Raw genomic sequence first — 17,474 nt, 5'->3', positions numbered from 1 at the left:
CTCAGGCAGGTCTGGAGACTTGACGAGAATGAGACAGCTGCAGGGTATGGGGAAGTGCAATGAGACACTGATGAGGAATAGCAGGGGGGGCCAGTTACAGCGTGTGCTGAAGCTGTGTCCTCTGCTCTCCAGTAAACTCTCTCCTCCATTAAACCTGCACCAGGTGAGAGTGGCAGGAGCTGGCAAAACTGAGCAAAAGCATTTGATACTAACGTTCCCTCCTTGTGATCAATTCAGACGCCAGAGAAGGAACTTCATGACTATGCCACAGATCTTCAGCAGAAAACCAATAAACCAAGCTCTCTGCTACAGGGACTGCCCCGGGATCAGACCCAGAGGTGAGTGTTCCCTCACCACCTCCCCCACTGCCACCCCCACATAAGCGCACATAGGGGCAAGGGACGTGCTCCTTCCTGTGGTGAGGTGAACTGTGCGGCAGTACTGGGGTGAGGCTGTGCCCAGGCTGAAATAACCAGCCCAGTCTGCAGGGTGCTTGTGCTCCTCATGGGGATTGTGAAGGGGCAGGAACAGTTCACAGGGATATAGGGCCTCTGCAGTTACCTGTCCTATAAAGGCAGCACCTCCCGTAGCCCACTGGAAACTGATCATATGGGATGCCCCTACCTGATCCTAATGGGTGATCTCTGTGAAATGCTCCAGGGGGAGACAAAACCAAGGTCTGGCCAATGTACCATGTGTAGGGAAGACTTTGTTTCTGTGCCAAAGCTGCCATAGGAACAATAATGATCCAGCCCAAGTAATTTATATCCTAAGGTACTAGTGGTAGGAAAGTAACTGCCCTTTCTCCAGGAATCCCAGTAATCTGGGTTCTGCCAGCAGAGCGGAGTCGGAATTCCCAAGGTGGCAAATGGCATGTGAACCCGAACTTCAGACTGGTAGAATTCACCTCTGGAAGCTCTCCTTACGTCCTGGGCTTCTATAGGGTGTGCCTGGGGTGGGTCCAGGAAACAGTCTGCTGGGGTTTCTGCCCTAAGTCTCCTGCCAGAATGGATCCCTTGGGAAAGTTACTCTTAAGGGGGAGCCTGGGGGAGGGGGGCATTTAACTTAAAACCTGGCAAAGTCTCACTGCCAGCCTGGCCAAGAACCAGAGGTCCCAAAAGCCCAGCCCAGAGTTCCAAGTGCCCCGATACCAGCTCTGGAACCAAAGGGTGACTATAGTGTTGACAACCTGCAGGTTCTGTTGCTGGTGAACTCATCAAGCAGCAATTCCTTCTCTGCTGTTGCAGTCTTAAAATAGTCTGACCAGATCTTACCGCCTTGGATTGGGCTCCACTGCCCGATCCATTTACAGCTGAGATGCAGCCTTTGGACTGGCAGCAAGCTGCAACACTGCAGTAAAGTTTGGCCACCCCTTGTACTAACAGTCCGTGCTCTTGCGCGGCCCTAAGAGGGCACCTGGAATTGAACAGGTGTGTCGGTGCTTCCTGGAACCAATGCAGGTAGGTGGTATGTGGGTGTGAGGTGCTGGTGATGGAACCTCGGTGCCCAGAAGACCAAGGTCGAAGTCACTATTTTCAGCTTAGTAACTGGTTCTTGGGGCCAGGTTCTCACATGACATGGGAGGCATAGAATATCAGGATTGGAAAGGACCTCAGGAGGTCATCTAGTCCAACCCCCTGCTCAAAGCAGGACCAATCCCCAGACAGATTTTTGCCCCAGATCCCTAAATAGCCCCCTCAAGGATTGAACTCACAACCCTGGGTTTAGCAGGCCAATGCTCAAACCACTGAGCTATCTATCCCTCCCGTGCTACACTGCGCTAGCCTATTGGTGACAGTGTTAATCTCTTCTAGCGAAACTCATGTTCTGGCCCTTTCTATCCCAGGCTGGTCCTTGCTGTCCTGCATGTGGCACAAAGGCAGTACTTTCTGCTGAAGGCTGCCAACCTCCTAACCCCTGACATGGTCTCAGAGTTTGAGGAACTGGAATACCTGGTGCAAAGAGAAACCAGTAGGAGTCAAGAGCCAGCTGGGACTCTGGGTGGAGCCGAGGTGACCAGTGAAAGCATCCCAGCCCCAGAGGAGCAGCAGCACTCGGATAACGGTGAGCTTGTGTGGGTGTGGTCTCCAGAACAGCTGGGCCTCAACCCCTATGTTCTGCTGTCCCCCCAGGATTTGAAGTGTGTGCCTGAGTGACAGGGCGGAGAAACCTGGAAGGCTCTGTGCAGTGGCTCACGCTTTGGGGTGGTCACTACTGTCCTCCCTCCCAGTGGGAGTGGCTGCCTGCCCTGGACCTCTGGTGCTGCTCCCTAGCGTCCCCTGCGGCCCAAACTCCCTAGCAGGCTCGAGCACAGCTGGGTGCGACGTGTGTAGCCCCAGCATGAACTCGGCATCTGGGACCCAACTCCAATGCACTTTGAGGACAAAGGCAACTTGAGGGAGGGTGGGCAACTGAGTGGCTGCAGCACTGGGACTTGGCGCAGTGGCACAGCCTCTACCCCCAGCTAAGTCCCTCTGGTTAAAATCAAGCTCAGTTAAATCATTACAGCTCCGGGCAGACGAGCTCTGAGTGCAGGTCGCGGCGTTGGTCACACTTGGTTCATGTTTGAAGGCTTTCTCTGTAACCAATAGGGGCCAGGGGCACTTGTTGTTTCAAACAAACCAGCACTGCAATTATACACACATTTTAAAAACGTGGATGTGGCCATTGATATGGCAGGTTAATCACACTCACACAAGCGTGGGCATAGCCCTGTAAGCCATCTCCCAGCGCCGTGTAGCTGAGGCTCTGCAAGGCTCCTCTCTGTACGACAGGTCAGTATTTCCTGGGTTTACAGATCAGGGAAATGAGACTTAGAGACTTTACAGGGTTTCTTTTTAATTCTATGTTTAGACTTCAGTGCTTTTGGTGCCTGCACAAAACTCAGCCCAGTGACCCCACAGCTCTTCCAGCTGCTGACTACCCCTCCCCAAAACCTGGGGAACCAGCATTCACAGACAGGCCTAGGGATCCGTCTCTCATAGATACTGCCGCCCATCTCCAGAGGCACCGGCCACGTAAAATCAGTAGCAATACCAAAGTGCTTAATGGACTTCAGAGTCTCAGGGACCTCCCCCTTTTCACAGTAAAAACTCTGCTCTGGGTGGGCAAGCCTTTTTGTTTGTTCTTTTAGACTTGTTCTCTTGAGGTTGACTTGTTCCAGGGTAATGTTTACTTCTTTGTTGTTTTGGTTGGCTTGGGTAGAAGGGGGTCTCTGGATTGCAGGAACGGGAGATAGCAAATGTGAACGTCTAGTGCCCCTCCCTGAGAACAGCCCGCTAGCAGCGCCCTTCCTTGTAAACCAGAGGGCTGGTTTTCACATCAAGCTCCGGCACACCAGGCAGTGACAGATGCCTTAGAATCACTGAGGAGTTGGGCATCATCCCTCTGTGAGCCAGAAGGAGAACCCGGAAGACCTAACTCCTAATGTCTATGACTGTGCCAGCATGGCCTTTCATACCTGCTTTGGGGCGGGGGCATGCAGGAGGCTCCGCTGTAGGACTGCTTAGTGACTGCCCCAGGTGTCTGCTCTGGACGGGCTGGCACTTAAGAAGATAGGGGGAAATGTGGCTATATCTCTTAACACTCTACTTACCTACTCTCCTAGTTGTGCCATTGGCCACCAGGCTGCAGGGTGCTCCTGCCACAGAGCGTGCTGCCCCGATGACGAGGGCTGTGACGCGGTCCTTGCAGGAGCTTGTGTTGGTCCCTAGTCCCTCAGCCAAGACTCCCAGCCTGCCAACGAAGAAGAGGAGGAGGTCGGAAATGAGCAGCCCATCCAAAACAGGAACTCCTGCCACGCCAAAACTGCAGGCAAAGCGCCAGCGGAAATCCTCCCTTCCTGGCCGGCGAAGGCGAAGGGGCTCCGCAAATGAACCAGCTGCTCCTCCAGTGACAATCAGTCACAGCACCCCCATTATAAAGGAAGCTAAACCTGCTCAACTAGTGCCTTATTGCACCCCAAAACCCTGCCCAACAACAGTCACCAAAAGTCGGGTGCCCCTGACAACATCTGCTGCCCAAAACTGTTGCACTCCAGCTATGCTGACCATCCGAGACCTGAATCTAACCTTTGACCTTGCTGAGGACAGCTGTTCATCTGGTGTGGACAATCCTGTGAAATTCAGTGCCCCCGAGTTCCCTGGCTGGGAGAACGTCCAGTGCGTCTTTAAAAAGCCCGAAGGTTCCTTCATGCCCAGGTTAGTGCTACTGGGACACTCCTATCTACCAGTTCCACTGTAGCCTACTCACTGGGTTGGGATGGGGAACTGGGCTGGTTCATTTCATTCTGCCTTCTTCTCAATTTCATTTTCTGGTTCATCTGTACTAGTAGGATGTTCTTGTGGCTTTGAGTCCAAATGCTACAAGGAGATTCTTTCTCTGAGACTCGTATACCCCCAAACTAGCAGTCAGATTTGTGAACAAACACCATTGTTTATGGAGAATTGGAAAGTGTTTAAAAAAATCCATTCCTCCTCGTCTTTTCCTGTCGATATCCAAGAGGAATCTCTTCTTCAGATAGCTTGTCCAGCTCTAAAGGCTTGTTAGAATCCAGCAGTACCTCGCCTCCCCTCTGAATGCTGTCCTAAGGCACTTAGCAAGTGCAGATAAACGAACGACGAGACTGTTCCATTGTACCACCTTTATTTTGACTCCTCCTGCAGCTGCACTAAAAAAATGACTCCGGTTTGAGCTGAGTTGTATAAACCGAATGTATATTGGTCTGTAAATGCTGGCTGGGAATGTGCTTGCTGACAAAGTAGATACTCCAGAATACCCTTTCTATAAGAATCAGTGGGGAAACTGAGGCATGGTGGGGAAACTAAGGCACAGTGGGGTAGTGACTTGCCCACGGGCACCTTGCAAGCCAGGAATAGCGCCCAGGAAGCCTGACTTCAGTCTCCTACTCAAATCTACAGATGCTGTAACGTTAGTTATAAAGGTTTGCCTTTCATCCATCTAGCTCAGAGGTGGGCAAACTACGGCCCATGAGATTGTCCTGCCCAGCCCCTGAGCTCCCAGCCAGGGAGGCTACCCCCGGCCCCTCCCCTGCTGTTCCCTCTCCCCCGCTGCCACGTGGGAAGCACTCTGACCCACCGCTCCTGCCGGGTTGCGTGGCTTGTGCCCACCCACCTCCCAGGCTTTCCAATAAGCCAGTCCTGCCGCTCTGAGCGGCATGGTAAGGGGGTGGGAAGCGGGGGGGGTTGGATATGGGGCAGGGGGTCCTGGGGGCAGTCAGGGGACAGGGAGCAGGGGGCGGCTGGATAGGAGTTGGAGTCCCAGGGGGCGGTTAGGGGCAGGAGGTCCTGGGGGGCAGTCAGGGGACAGGGAGCAGGGGGCGGTTGGATGGGGTGGAGGGCGGTCAGGGGACAGGGAACGGGGGTGTTGGATAGGCGTGGGAGTCCCACGAGGCCTGTCAGGAGGCGGGGGTGTAGATAGGGGTCGGGGCAATCAGGGGACAGGGAGCCGGGTGGGGGGGTTGGATAGGGGGCAGGGTCCTGGGAGGGGGTGGTCAGGGGATAAGGAGCAGGGGGAATTGGATGGGTTGGGGGTTTTGAGGGGGGGAGCGGGAAGTGGGAGGGGGTGGATAGGGGGCGGGGGCCAAGCTGTTTGGGGAGGCACAGTCTTCCCTACCCAGCCTTCCATACCGTTTCGCACCCCCGATGTGGCCCTTGGGCCAAAAAGTTTGCTCACCCCGATCTAGCTGGTGAGTGAGACCCCAATTCCCTGACTGTTTATGCAGTCAACCCCTCAGTAGTCTCAGTTAATGTCCCATTTATCCATGGTGTAGCCCATAGGGCTAGCTTGCCTTTATTATATTCCAGGGGTCGGCAACCTCTGGCACGCGGCTCGCCAGGGTAAGCACCCTGGCGGATTGGGCAGGTTCAGCCGATCGCGGCTCCCATTGGCCGCGGTTCACCGCTCCAGGCCAATGGGGGCTGCGGGAAGCTGCGGCCAGCCCATCCCTCGGCCCGCGCCGCTTCCCGCAGCCCCCATTGGCCTGGAGCCGCAAACCGTGGCCAGTGGGAGCTGCAATTGGCCGAACCTGCAGACGCGGCAGGTAAACAAACTGGCCCGGCCCGCCAGGGTGCTTACCCTGGCGAGCCGCGTGCCAGAGGTTGCCGATCCCTGTTATATTCACTGCTTTGCCTTCATTATAAGAACTCTTCTATATTTACAATGGCAATGACAGTCCAGAGGAGATGGGCCTGAGATTCTGTCTAGGAGAAAGTGTCTCAGTGCGTGTGTGTTAACTTGTTATCTGATTGGATTCAGAGCCTCCATGCCCGTGTTCACCATGAAGGGCTCCTCCATCCCACCTGGCAGCATCCCGAAGCCATCCTCGTTGGTCTCTAAAGCAATGGGACAGAAGAGAAGGCGTTCTGTGAGGTGAGAGCTCGCTGGAGGCAGCCAGCCCAAGACCAGATCACCAGCTGGTGGATTGTGTGCGTCCAGATCCTCCCTCTCTGGTTCCCCAGCAGCTGTCCAGGGAAGCCCATGGAGCAAGTGTCTGAGGGACCACTGGAGCATGCAGTTCTTGTGCGTCCCTTCTGAGCCTGACTGCTCTCCCTCTCCTGTAACAGGCCTTCTCTCCCCAGGGCTGAGGCAGGGGAAATGGCGGCGGGATTGATGTTGAGGGGGATGAAGGTAAATGCTGCCCCAGAGCCTAGAGGTGACTGGGGCTGTTCAGGAGCCCCGCCCTGGGGGCTGGGATTGAAATGGGCTCCTGCTCTCTAGTGGGTGTCGCTAATTGCCCTGCCTTCCGTTCCAGCACTGCCTCCCGCTCGCTGGGTGGGCGGCAGAGCCAGAGCCGAATTGCCAGGCTCCGGAGCAGCACTGTGAAGTCCTTGCAGACCCCAAGTATCCCAGGTAACCCCGTCTCTTCTCAGTGCTTGGCTAGACAGGCTGGGGAAGGAGGGCCCCCAGGCTGGGGATATACTATGGGAGCCACCCCTGGGCTCAGGCAGGTGCTAGGCCTGGCCTTGGCTAGTACCGGTGCCAGATGACGCTCCCCTGCTACATCTGAGCAGTGGCCCTTTACTCAAGGGTGGGGTACAGGGAAGAGCTGCCGGAGATGCCAGTGTTGCAGTGACGAGGTAATTCTGCAAATCCCTGTGTTTCCCCATTGTGTCCACCCTGGGTGCCTGTTCCCAAAAGCATGCACAGCCCTAGGGTGCAAAGCGAGCCTGGCCTCACTGCATCCCGCCCGGTCTGTCAAAGAGCAGCACTCGTGGGCCCTGGAGGGCTGGACTGTGGCGAGGAGGGGAACAGAAACACGGATCAGAAGATCCTTTCCTCCTCCTGGGCCGCGCGGTGGCTCTGGCACGCCCCTTGAGCTTTCATGCCTGCGTAGCACAAGAGGAGGAGGGCAGCACGTCTATAAAGGAAGGCTGTGGGACCTACTGGCTGGTGCCAGGGGTGGGAACTGGGCTCCATTGTGGAAGTGTGGGCTTGCTGCAGGTCTGGGAAGCTCTGAGGGGCTGCAGGGGCCAGCGATCCTGTCCAGTGATGCTCAGGCCTCTGCTTTTATTTTCCTTGTTTGTGTGTTTTCACCTCCAGAGCGTCCTTCCTGCACTCTGGCCAAGAGGAGCAGAGCAGATCTAGAAGTAGTTGGTGGAAAAATGCTGGCTGCACCCAGATCCCAAGCCATGAAGCTTTTCTGCTGAAATGTCCTTGGACCGCAGGGGCCACTTGGCTGTTTTAGTTTAGCGCTGCCTGGGACAAGGCCAGCATGCCTGGAGCATGGACATCTTCCCCCTCTCCTCATGTACAGACTGGGCTCGCACCTCCCTTCTGTGGCAGTGTTCCCTGAGCTGCCACTCCCTGGGCGTTTGGGCAGCACTCCCATCAGTGCCAGCTGTTCAGTACAGTCTCCTCAGGCCTTTCCTCATCCTGCTGCCTCCCTTGGCAGTGTAGCAACGAAAGGAGGACGCGTGTCTCCTCGCCCTTTCCCCCTCTGCAGGGTGGCAGTATCCTGCTCCTCATCTCAGCATTGGAAGGAAGAGACTGGAATGGGGTGTTCTGCCAGCAGATCCCCTCTCCAGATCCTAGTAGTGTCCAAAAGCTCCTCGTGGGTGTCTGGCACTGGAGCCGTGCAGCACCCCGGCATCCCCAGCTCCTGAGCGGAGCAGCAGTGGCAGAGCACTGCAGGGCTGTGGGCAGACTGCTGCACCTCCACCCACCCCAGAGCAAAGCGTCCTTGACCCCTCCTGCTCCGGCACTGCCCAGAAACTCTTCTCCTTTGGGGCCAGAGTCTGAGCTCTGTTACACCAGTGACTTCGCTGGAGTTGCTCGGCATTCACAGTGCGCCTGGCTTGGTTTTCCCAATGGAAACCGGCTGGGGCTGGGTTCTGAGCTGGGCTTCGGGGAGTCTCCTGAGCAGCACAAATGGGCTGTGTAACGCTCCTCCAGGCAGAGAGAGCCCTGTATTTTATACCAGATGGATTATCGCTGTTCTGTCTTTAGCTCCTGTGTAAACTCCTCTTCGGTGTCTGGTGCTAACAGATGGCTGCAGCACGGCCCTTTTTAATCAAACTCTTAGGTGTGATACTTCTCACTTCCCTCCCAGCCAGAGCCTGGCATGGAGCTGCTTGGGGATGGGCCCTGCTCCGGCTCCCTCAATGGCCAGTGATTTGGATGTCCAATGAGCATGTCCCCCATGGCCCAGGCTCTCTGAAAATCTCAGCCAAGGCCTCTTCCACCCCGTCTTCTGTTCAGTGCTGCACCAGCTGGGAGTTTTCCAGTGCCCCTGAAGGCAAACGGGGTGAAACCCCAGGTAACGGCTTGAGCTCGAGAGAAAATAGTGGGTGTGAGCGGCCACGTCTCCTGCTAACACTAAGCAGGGGCCTGGGTGTGAACTGCAGTGGGAAATGTCCCAACCTCTCCGTTCTGCTGGAGCCTCCTCTGGTGCCCCCTCCAGCGACCATTCAGGCCAGTTCCAGCCATTGGTTCGCATCATTCCATAACTAGTGCTTGGCACTGCCTATGCCAAGGGGAGGGGAAAGATTCTCACTAGCGACCCCCTGACGTCACCTCTTCTCTGCACCCCAGAACCCAGCTCACATCACCTTCCTCAGTGCAGTCAAACTGCCTCCCAGACAGCTCTGCATGGACCTTTGTGGGGCCTCGATTTTCTTTTCCTTCTAATACTTACGTGCTGGCAGAGGGGCTTTGAGGCTGTGTCTTCATTGCAATAAAACACCCGGGGCAGGCCTGCGGCAGGGGCTGTACAATTGCAGTGTAGACCTTTGGGCTCAGGCTGGAGTCTGGACACTGGGACCCCACAAAGGGGGTGAGGGACCGACTTGAAGAAGAGCTCGGTGGAACTCAAAAGCTTGTTTCTCTCGCTAACAGAAAGTTGGTCCAATAAAAAATATTCCCTCCCCCACCTTGTCTCTATAGTATCCTGGGACCAGCTCAGCTACACTAACCCTGCAGCCGTTTGGGGGCGAGGACTTTCTTGCACAAAGCCATGGGCCCAGACAACCCAGCTGAAGATTCACAAGCCTGTTCCAATCCACAGAGTGGGGTGCAGCAGTAAGCCAAGGATTTTCAATATGCTGATCTCTTTAGTATGCTAACACCAGGCTCAATTCCCAGCGAGCTGTCCCCTTTGCTTCTGATGCAGCCCTTCCTGACAGCCAGCCCCGGGTTTGCTTAGCGATCTGCTGCTTCCTGGGGGGGTTACAAACTTCCACTGCCCTCATTATTTCAGCCCCTTTCTGGTGTAACGCTGGAGAGAGCTGGATTGCAAAGGCAGATGCTCGTGTGCACCCGCCTTTGCATTGTTGGAGGCTGGAAGATTATAATTAAAACTTTCAGCTCCCTTAAAGTTAGGTCCTCTCATTAAGAGGCGGATGGGGGCTGGGGGAGAACCCAGCTTTGCCTCTCTGGAGCTGAGTGACTGACGTTTCTCACAAGAGACGTTAACACTTTGATCCCATCTGCGTAGGAGCTGGGAAAAAATAAATATCTGGGGAGATTAGCTGAGACTTTCTGTTCACCCCAAAGACCTTCCCCCCACCCTCCCTGCAACATCTCTCACTCAATCCATCCTTCCTGCGCTGCAGAAAAGCTGTTGCCTCAGCTAACAAGCTCACAGAGCTGAGCCGACAGACGCGCCGCCTGGCAAGGTGAGGCAGACAAGCAATTAAAAAGTGTCGCAGTGGGTCAGAGTTGCCTGCTGTTGTTTTAAAAGGCCTGGGTGTGATTCTAGAGATCAAATGGGGGTGCAGGTGCAGCTGGATGCTGTAGCCAAATCCCCCCACCTGCGCCCTGCTCCAGGTGAGATCTGCGCTGCCTGCATGCACAACGTCAGCTGCTGCCGGATGTCTTCGCTGTTCAGAACTAGGCAGCGTGGTCAAATGTCCAGAGCAGGGAACTGGGTTCTGCTCCTGACTTGCTGCCCAGCTGACACCATTCCTGCTCATTTCTGGTTTGCTTTATGTTCCCGAATGGGGGCCGGGGTCCCCTGCTGCAAACACGTAACAGGAGAGACAGCCCCTGCCCTAAAGAGCTCACAGTCTGTGCAGACAAGACGGAGGGGGGATGGGGATGAAACGTAAGCAGATGGTGAAGGGTAGCAACCAGCATGTGGTGTCTGTCCGTGGGTCAAGGAGCCTGCCCATCTCCCCAGGCCCTGGGAGGTTTAATTAGCTGCACATGGGTGAGCTAGTGTCACCAGGGGGGTGGGTGTTGTGATGCTGAGCAGTGTAACACCTAGGAATGCTGGGAGCCACAAAGCCAAGTCAAGTGCCCAGGCTTCTGCTGCAATGAATGGGGAAAGTTGGGCCCTTGGGAATGGGAATCACCTATGCCAGCCAATGGGGGGTGCTAAGCCCCGCCTCTCTCTCAGTGAGAGGTGCCCCTAAATCCAGGCTATGACCTGTGACCAGGACCCCCCCCGAGGCACGGCCTTAGGCAGAGGAGGAGTTAGGCAGGCGTCTCGGGGACTGAGGGGCTGGTGCCCACCCAGCTGGGATGGGGGAAAGCCCAGGTTCAATCCCCCCTTTCTGCCATGTGGGGGGATGGACAGATTTGAACTGGGCTCTCCCGTCTCAGTGCCCTAACCCCAGGGCTCCAGGTACAGTCTCACACTGGTCGCTGGTTAGGGCGCTCTCCCGAGAGGTGGAAACACCTGGTCTACATCCCAGGGGAGTGCTCCAGCCCCAGGCTAACGGTCGCCACTATCTCCTCTCTGGCCAGCCCCACACTGGTAGGCAGCGTCTGAGCACCCACTGGCTCAGGCCTGCATGTGCCTAGCCTCTCCCCGCTGGAGCCGGGTGGCAGATGGTGTCTAGCTGGTGAGAGGAGGCAGCCATGCGTGTGTCCAGAGGCAGAAACGTAGGCGCTTGGTGAGCTTTTACCCTGGGAGTTTCAATACCTGAAGGGTCAGGCCGGAGTGTTGTGGGGCATAAACCAGGACTTCGGCCCCTACGTCTCTGTGAATTATCCCCATGGAGCTGCTGGGACGGGAAGGGCTGAGGAGAGACTGTAACAAACCTGCAGCCACCTCGAGCGTCACATCCCCATGCTGCACAGTGGGGCACTCGGAGCTCCCTGGGGGGCAGGAAGGCTGGAGCTCAAATCCTCCTGCTCCAGGGATCCAGCCCCCTGATGCTTGAGCCGAAGGAGAAACTCCCCTGGGAGTTCGTGCCTTGCGGCCTGGACACTGGTGCAGTTCTGATGCCACCCAGTGGAGGGCGGTGCTTGCACAGGCGTGCCCTGGTACACGGTCATTTATATAAACCACAAGGAGTCCGGTGGCACCTTAAAGGCTAACAGATTTATTTGGGGATAAGCTTTCGTGGGTAAAAACCTCACTTCTTCAGAAGCATGGAGTGAAAATGACAGAGGCAGGCATTATATAGTGACACATGAAGAGACAAGTGGAGAACCAGTGTTGACAGGGCCAATTCAATCAGGGTGGATGTAGTCCACTCCCAAGAATAGATGAGGAGGTGTCAATTTCAGGAGAGGAAAAGCTGCTTCTGTAATGAGCCAGCCACTCTGTCTTTAAGGTGCCACCAGACTCCTTGTTTTTGTGGAGACAGACTAACACGGCTCCCCCCGGTACTTGACAGTAATGTATAGACTGTCGGTATTTTTCAAGGAAAGCAGCGAGCTGCTGCTGGGCCCAGATTTGCGCCAGCAGGGGACACACTTGGAGACTTGGGGCTTGGCGAGCAGGTGGCATCTGCTGCAGGGGGTTGATCTACTCGGCTCTGGTTTCTCCTCACAGCAGTGTGGCCTAGTCACGGAGTCCTAGCATTTCAGGCCAGAAGGGACCCCAGATCGTCAGGGCTCCACTGGGATGGGCTGGATTTTCCGTCGGGAAACGTGCATTTCACCATACCCACAAAAGTACTTCCCTGGCCAGCAATCGCAATGCACGAGCAGGCAAGAGTGTGAAAAATGCTGCCTGCGAATTGACGAGTGCTAGCTTTCCGGAGACTGGATGTGGTGAAGTGTGATGTCACCCCACCGTAATTCTGTTCGGCTGGGATAACTTACATGGATACAAATGGGGGGAAATGCTTCCAAGTAAACCGTGCTGTTCTCCAGCAACATTACAAACAAATAAAAAGCAAAGTCTGCCAAGCCTGTGTACAGCACAGGCCCCCACCAGCCCCACCCAGCCCCCGCACGGACCCCAACAACCGAAATGAGCCCAAAGCATCACAGCCCTCAGGACACTGGACTACGGTGTGCCAGAGGCCGAGGGGCGCCAGGGCCCAAGGCCTCTGCAAGGGCAGGGAAAAGATTGTGTGAGATACACCAGGCTAATCCTAGCCAGTGACACCCCCACCCCCTGCAGGCTGAGGTGAACGCAAAACCCCCCAAGGCCTCTGCTCATCTGACCTGGGAGGATAGTCCTGCCCCAGCCCACATGTAGCAACCAGTTAGACCCTGAGCTTGTGGGCTAGACCCACCAGCCAAGCCTCTGAGAGAGAGAGAAAATGCCCAGTGCCACCCCAGAGCCCTGGCGCTCCCCAGACAGTGTCCCAGCCCAGCCACGGCCATCCTGAGGCTCCAGAGGAGGGAGCTAAACAAAATAAAAAAACAGACTCTATTGCGGGGAGTGAGGGGGTGTCCCTTCCCTTCCTTATCCCTGCTGGTGACTGGCTGAAACCATGAGCTTTTTAGGACCATAAGACATAACCTGGACGGGAGGGAGCCAGCTCTCTGAACAGTCCTGTGTTCTTCCAGACGCACGTGTCATGCACCTTCTCTGATGATCCCACACTGATATCGGTGAAGCGTCCCCGGTGAGCAACCAACACTGGCATAACTATGCCTAAGTCGCCTTTCCTGTTGCTGTGCTCTGTAGCAAGGTGGGCTGGGGACAAACTAGGGCTGTGCGTGCCATTTATCGCCCCATCGCAATTCGGGAACCCCACTGCTGCAAATCCATCAACCATGTCCTGCACATTGTCCAGAGTCACAGTCCTGCATAGCAGGAAACGGTTAATGCCCCCCCCCACACACACACACACGGTGGATTTTCCGAATCCAAAATGATTTCCCACCTACCAGTAGCACTCTAAGGCCTTGGCTACACTTGCAGATGTACAGCGCTGTGAGTTAAACCTGACTTCATGCAGCTGAGTAGGGAGAGCGCTGCAGTCTGTCCACACTGACAGCTGCCCAGCGCACTGGCGTGGCCACATTTGCGGCAATTGCAGCGCTATTGGGAGCGGTGCATTATGGGCAGCTATTCCACAGAGCACCTCTTCCCATTCTGGCGCCGTGGGTTGTGGGAAGGGGGCGTGGGTGTGGGGCATTCTGGGTCCTGTCCCAATGTCCAGTGATGCATCGCTTCGCATCCCAGAAATCCCTTAGTTTCCGTCCACCTTTGGCGCCATCTTTCAACGGTTTCTGTGCAGCGGGATCTGTCTGCGGGAAATGGAGCCCGAGCCACTGAGGCGTATGCTGACGAGTCTCGCCAGCACGTCACGTTTGGCTGTCGAACTATTCCTTAAGATCCAAAGTGACAGTGAGGGTGAGGAGTCCAACGATGCTATCGAGCCGCGTAACGCGTACGACACGAAATTGCTTGTGGCACTCATGGACATGCTCAGCACCGTGGAACGCCGCTTTTGGGCTCGGGAAACAAGCACCGAGTGGTGGGATCACATCGTCATGGAAGTCTGGGATGACGAGCAGTGGCTGCAGAACTTTCGGATGAGAAAAGCCACTTTCATGGGACTGTGTGAGGAGCTCGCCCCCACCCTGCGGCGCAAGGACATGAGATTGAGAGCTGCCCTGCCAGTGGAGAAGCGGGTGGCTATTGCAATCTGGAAGCTGGCAACTCCAGACAGCTACCGGTCAGTCGCAAACCAGTTTGGAGTGGGAAAGTCGACCGTTGGAATCGTGTTGATGCAAGTTTGCAAGGCCATTAATTGCATCCTACTCAGAAGAACTGTGACTCTGGGTAACGTGCAGGAAATAGTGGATGGCTTTGCACAAATGGGGTTCCCTAACTGTGGAAGGGCGATAGATGGGACGCACATTCCTATTCTGGCACCACCCCACCTAGGATCCGAGAACATTAATCGGAAGGGGTATTTCTCTATGGTTCTCCAGGTGCTTGTGGATCACCGTGGGTGTTTCATTGACATTAACACAGGCTGGCCCGGAAAGGTGCATGACGCACGCATCTTTCGGAACACTTGGCTGTTCAGGAAGATGCAGGCTGGGACTTTTTTTCCCAGAGCGGAAGATCACGGTAGGGGAAGTTGAAATGCTCATTGTGATCCTTGGAGATCCCGCTTACCCGTTAATGCCGTGGCTCATGAAATCCCACACAGGGAGTCTTGACAGCAGCAAAGAACAGTTCAACTACAGGCTGAGCCGGTGCCGAATGACTGTGGAGTGTGCCTTTGGCCGTTTAAAGGGCTGCTGGCGATCTCTGTATGGGAAGCTGGACTTGGCGAAAGCAGCATCCCCAGTGTGGGGCAAGGAGCTGGGACACTGCGCGGTGGGTCATTGTCTGGCCCAGGCCCTTCCTAGCCAGAGGCTGAGGCTGAGGGATTTCCTTCAGGTCACCTTCCGCTGCAGCTTGGCCACGGGCCCCCATAGCCACTAGTCCAGCCAGGGATCCCAAGTGGGGATTGTCACGGCTGGCTCCTCCCTGCCGCCAGCAGCTCTTCACTGCCAGGGAATTCCTGAAATCCTGTGTGCCCCTCCCCCACCCACCTCCTGGGGCTGTGAGTGCCCCCCCGGACAGCCCCCCTCCCCCGAGCTCTGAGTGCCCCTGGCCAGTCCCTCCCCTCAGCCCCCCCCCACTTCCTGGGGCTCTGAGTGCCCTCAGCCTGTCCCCCTCCCACACCCCGGGGCTGAGTGACCTTGGCCAACCCCCGTCCCTTCAGGAGGAACTCCCAGTACCCACCCAGCCCCCACACCTCAGGGTTCCCCTCCCTGCGGCTCTGTGGCCATATGCCCACCAGGGCCGGCTTTAGGCCAATTCAACCAATTCCCCTGAATCGGGCTCCGGGCCCAAGCCCCGGTACGGTGTACCCGCAAGAGCCGGTGCGCTGTACCAGGGTGGCCCAGCTTCCCCAGGGGGCAATTTAAAGGACCTAGGGCTCCCAGCAGGGGCCGGAGCCCCAGGCCCTTTAAATTGCTACCAGACCCCCACTGCTGGAGCCCTGGGGTAGGGCTGCGGGGCTCTGGGGGCTATTTAAAAAGTCCGGGACTCCCGCTGCCTCTACCGCCCCGGCCCTTTAAATAGCCGCTGGAGCCCCGCTGCTTCCCCAGGGCTTCCGCGGCTAATTAAAGGGCCGGGGCGGTAGAAGCAGGGGAGCCCTGGGCCCTTTAAATAGCCCCCAGAGCCCTGGGATAGTGGGGGACTCGGGGGCTATTTAAAGGGCCGGGGCTCCAGCTGCCTCTGCTGCACCCCGTCCCCGCACCAGCCCCGCACCCCCTGCCCTGCCCGCAGCCAGCCCCGTCTCCAGCCAGCCCTGCACCCCCTGTTCTGCCCGCACCAGCCCCGCCCCCCTGCCCTGCCTGCAGCCAGCCCTGCACCCCCTGCCCACAGCCAGCCTCTGCCGCACCCCCTGCCCTGTCTCCAGGCAACCCCTGCCGCACCCCACTGCGGCCCTGCCCAAAGCCAGCCAGCCCCACACACCCCTGTCTCCAGCCAGCCCCGCACCCCTTGCCCGGCCTGCAGCCAGACCCTACCTCCAGTGAGCCCCTGCCCTGCCTCCAGCCAGCCCCATGTCCACTGGTGCCCTGCAGTTCCCAGGGCAGTAACCCTGCACACCTGCTTCAATGAGGGGGGCAGGGAGCAGCTGGGACCCACACATGTGCACACCACTAGGGTGACCAGACAGCAAGTGTGAAAACTCGGGACAGGGGGTGGGGGATAATAGGATCCTATAAGAAAAAGACCCAAAAATCGGGACTGTCCCTATAAAATCAGGACATCTGGTCACCCTAGCACACCCCCAGGGAGTGGCGGGGACCCACACACGTGAAACGGAGCTCATTAATAACCGATCAACAGCATATATGATGCAATGTACATAATATATAATTGTATTATTTATATAGTTATGGAAAGTAAATAATACATGGAAGAAATGAAAGGCTTTTTTTTCCATTATTTTTTTGGTTAGTCATCCCTGCCGGGGCCCCGCCAAAAATGTTCGAATTGGGCCCCGCCCTTCCTAAAGCCGGCCCTGCTGGAGAGAACAGGAGGATTCAGTCAGCAGGGGCTGCCGATCCGTCCCATTCACCAGGGCTGCCATCCTGCGGCTTCAGCATTAGTGGCTGGGGTGACTTGGGGAAAGGCCTCAACCTCCCCACATCCCACTTCACTGCTGCCAGAATCCCTCCTGCCCCCCCCCGCTACAGTCCCCTCCCTACCCAACCTGGGTGGGGCTGGAGGAGAGGGGTCTGAGAACTTGAGCTGTGGATTGGAGGTGGAACAGCTGTCAGGGGCACTGAGGGGGACGTGGCAGGAGCTCCCCGTACAAGGAGGGGGGTTGCCACTGGAGGTCACTAGGAAGGACAACAAGACTCCATCCTGGGGGTCAGGAGGGGGAATCCATCCCTCAGAGGTGGGCAGGGGCTGGGTGGAAATGCTGCTGGTTCCAGGGGCCGTTAATCCCCCGTGATTCCTCGGAGGCGTCTGAGTCTCAGACAGGTTCTCGTTCCCTTGCAGCAGGAGGACGTCAAGGCCAATGTGATGCTCCAGCTCCGTATCATGCGGCACTTGCGCCAGGTGCCCGAGGCGCTGCAGGGCCTGTGCCTCTGAGGCCACCAGCAACTCCCGCTCCCTGCTGCAGGTACTGCTCTGGCTCTCTGTAAATGGGGAGCTAGTGGAAGGAGAAATGGAGCCCCCTGGCACTCACAGAAAGCTGATTACAGAATGAGCCCGAACTGAGAGGCACCATATCCGCCCCCCTAAAGAGCCAGACTTCAGTGGTGATACAGCCCAGCTGGGATAGCAACAGGATTGAGAACGAGGT

The 17,474-nt window shown here is 56.6% G+C and overlaps 1 protein-coding gene across 1 annotated transcript in view; it reads left to right on the top strand.

The window, feature by feature from the left end:
* Positions 1-9,367, top strand: part of KIF18B (kinesin family member 18B) — a 35,638-nt gene extending 26,271 nt beyond the window's left edge. Inside the window, exons 11-16 of the mRNA XM_054014456.1 lie at positions 238-338; positions 1,847-2,064; positions 3,608-4,199; positions 6,277-6,390; positions 6,773-6,870; positions 7,561-9,367. Of these exons, the coding sequence (XP_053870431.1) occupies positions 238-338; positions 1,847-2,064; positions 3,608-4,199; positions 6,277-6,390; positions 6,773-6,870; positions 7,561-7,667 (1,230 nt within the window). The 3' untranslated portion in view covers positions 7,668-9,367. The remainder of the gene's footprint in view (positions 1-237; positions 339-1,846; positions 2,065-3,607; positions 4,200-6,276; positions 6,391-6,772; positions 6,871-7,560) is intronic.
* Positions 9,368-17,474: the final 8,107 nt, after the last annotated feature.

The sequence above is a fragment of the Malaclemys terrapin genome, chromosome 25 (assembly GCF_027887155.1).
Source record: "Malaclemys terrapin pileata isolate rMalTer1 chromosome 25, rMalTer1.hap1, whole genome shotgun sequence".
In the NCBI taxonomy this organism is placed as follows: domain Eukaryota; kingdom Metazoa; phylum Chordata; order Testudines; family Emydidae; genus Malaclemys; species Malaclemys terrapin.
This window is presented reverse-complemented; position numbering and strand designations above follow the sequence as displayed.